Source organism: Palaemon carinicauda, chromosome 6, assembly GCF_036898095.1.
Source record: "Palaemon carinicauda isolate YSFRI2023 chromosome 6, ASM3689809v2, whole genome shotgun sequence".
Lineage (NCBI taxonomy): Eukaryota > Metazoa > Arthropoda > Malacostraca > Decapoda > Palaemonidae > Palaemon > Palaemon carinicauda.
The window spans coordinates 179743201-179744057 of record NC_090730.1 but is presented as its reverse complement, the minus strand read 5'-3'; the positions used below and the strand labels follow the sequence as shown (position 1 = coordinate 179744057).

At 43.8% G+C, this 857-nt stretch overlaps 1 protein-coding gene across 1 annotated transcript in view; it reads right to left on the bottom strand.

The window, feature by feature from the left end:
- Window positions 1-576: 576 nt before the first annotated feature.
- The window catches only part of LOC137643377 (aggrecan core protein-like), a 13842-nt gene continuing 13561 nt past the window's right edge, over window positions 577-857 (bottom strand). Inside the window, exon 2 of the mRNA XM_068376206.1 lies at window positions 577-857. This exon is cut by the window's right edge and continues 286 nt beyond it. Within this exon, the coding sequence (XP_068232307.1) occupies window positions 577-857 (281 nt within the window).

Sequence of the window (857 nt, the reverse complement as noted above, 5' to 3'; positions counted from 1 at the left end):
GAGGATGATTTATGGCTGACAATATCCGAGAAGAGTAAAAATAGGATACAACACCGCATGCAACTGAAGGTCCCAGGTCTTAAGTGTCTAATGACATGGCCACCTAGAAACAGCAAGAAGGTCTGACCCTCTGTTACCTCCCTTAATTGACGGTCATGCACCTACCGTGGAAATAGTCGGAATTCTATTCTTAACTCAACTCGCTCTATAAATAGAGCCAATTTGCTGCTTAGATGGTAGGGCTATATTCAGGGTCCAATGTTAACAATATGAGCAAAAGAATAAATAGGATGAGTGTTAAGTGTTTCTGGTATCATCCACTTAGGAAGACCTCATATTTGTATTTGGATATTACATTATATAGGTAATTATCATTAAAAATTCTCTGTTATGTTTGGCTTTTCTTAATTTCCTATCTAAGACAGCTTATCGTGTATGCCTAGCTCACCTTATAGTGATTCAAGTAAAAGGTATACTTGGGACAACTGTAATTCAATCTAAAGTCTTGCTCTAAGTTGCAAAGGGTAAGGAGCAAGCAGGGTAAGGTCCCTGAAGAGGGTAAGGCTCCTGAACAGGCTAAGGCTCCTGAACAGGGTAAATCTCCTGAACAGGGTAAGGCTCCTTAACAGGGTAAGTCTCTTGAGCTGGGTAAGGCTCCTGAACAGGGTAAGTCTCCTGAGCAGAGTAAGTCTCCTGAGCAGAGTAAGGCTCCTGAGCAGGGTAAGGCTCCAGAGCAGAGTAAGTCTCCTGAGCAGGGTAAGTCTCCTGAACAGGGTAAGGCTCCTGAACAGGGTAAGGCTCCTTAACAGGGTAAGTCTCCTGAGCAGGGTAAGGCTCCTGAACAGGGTAAGGCTCCT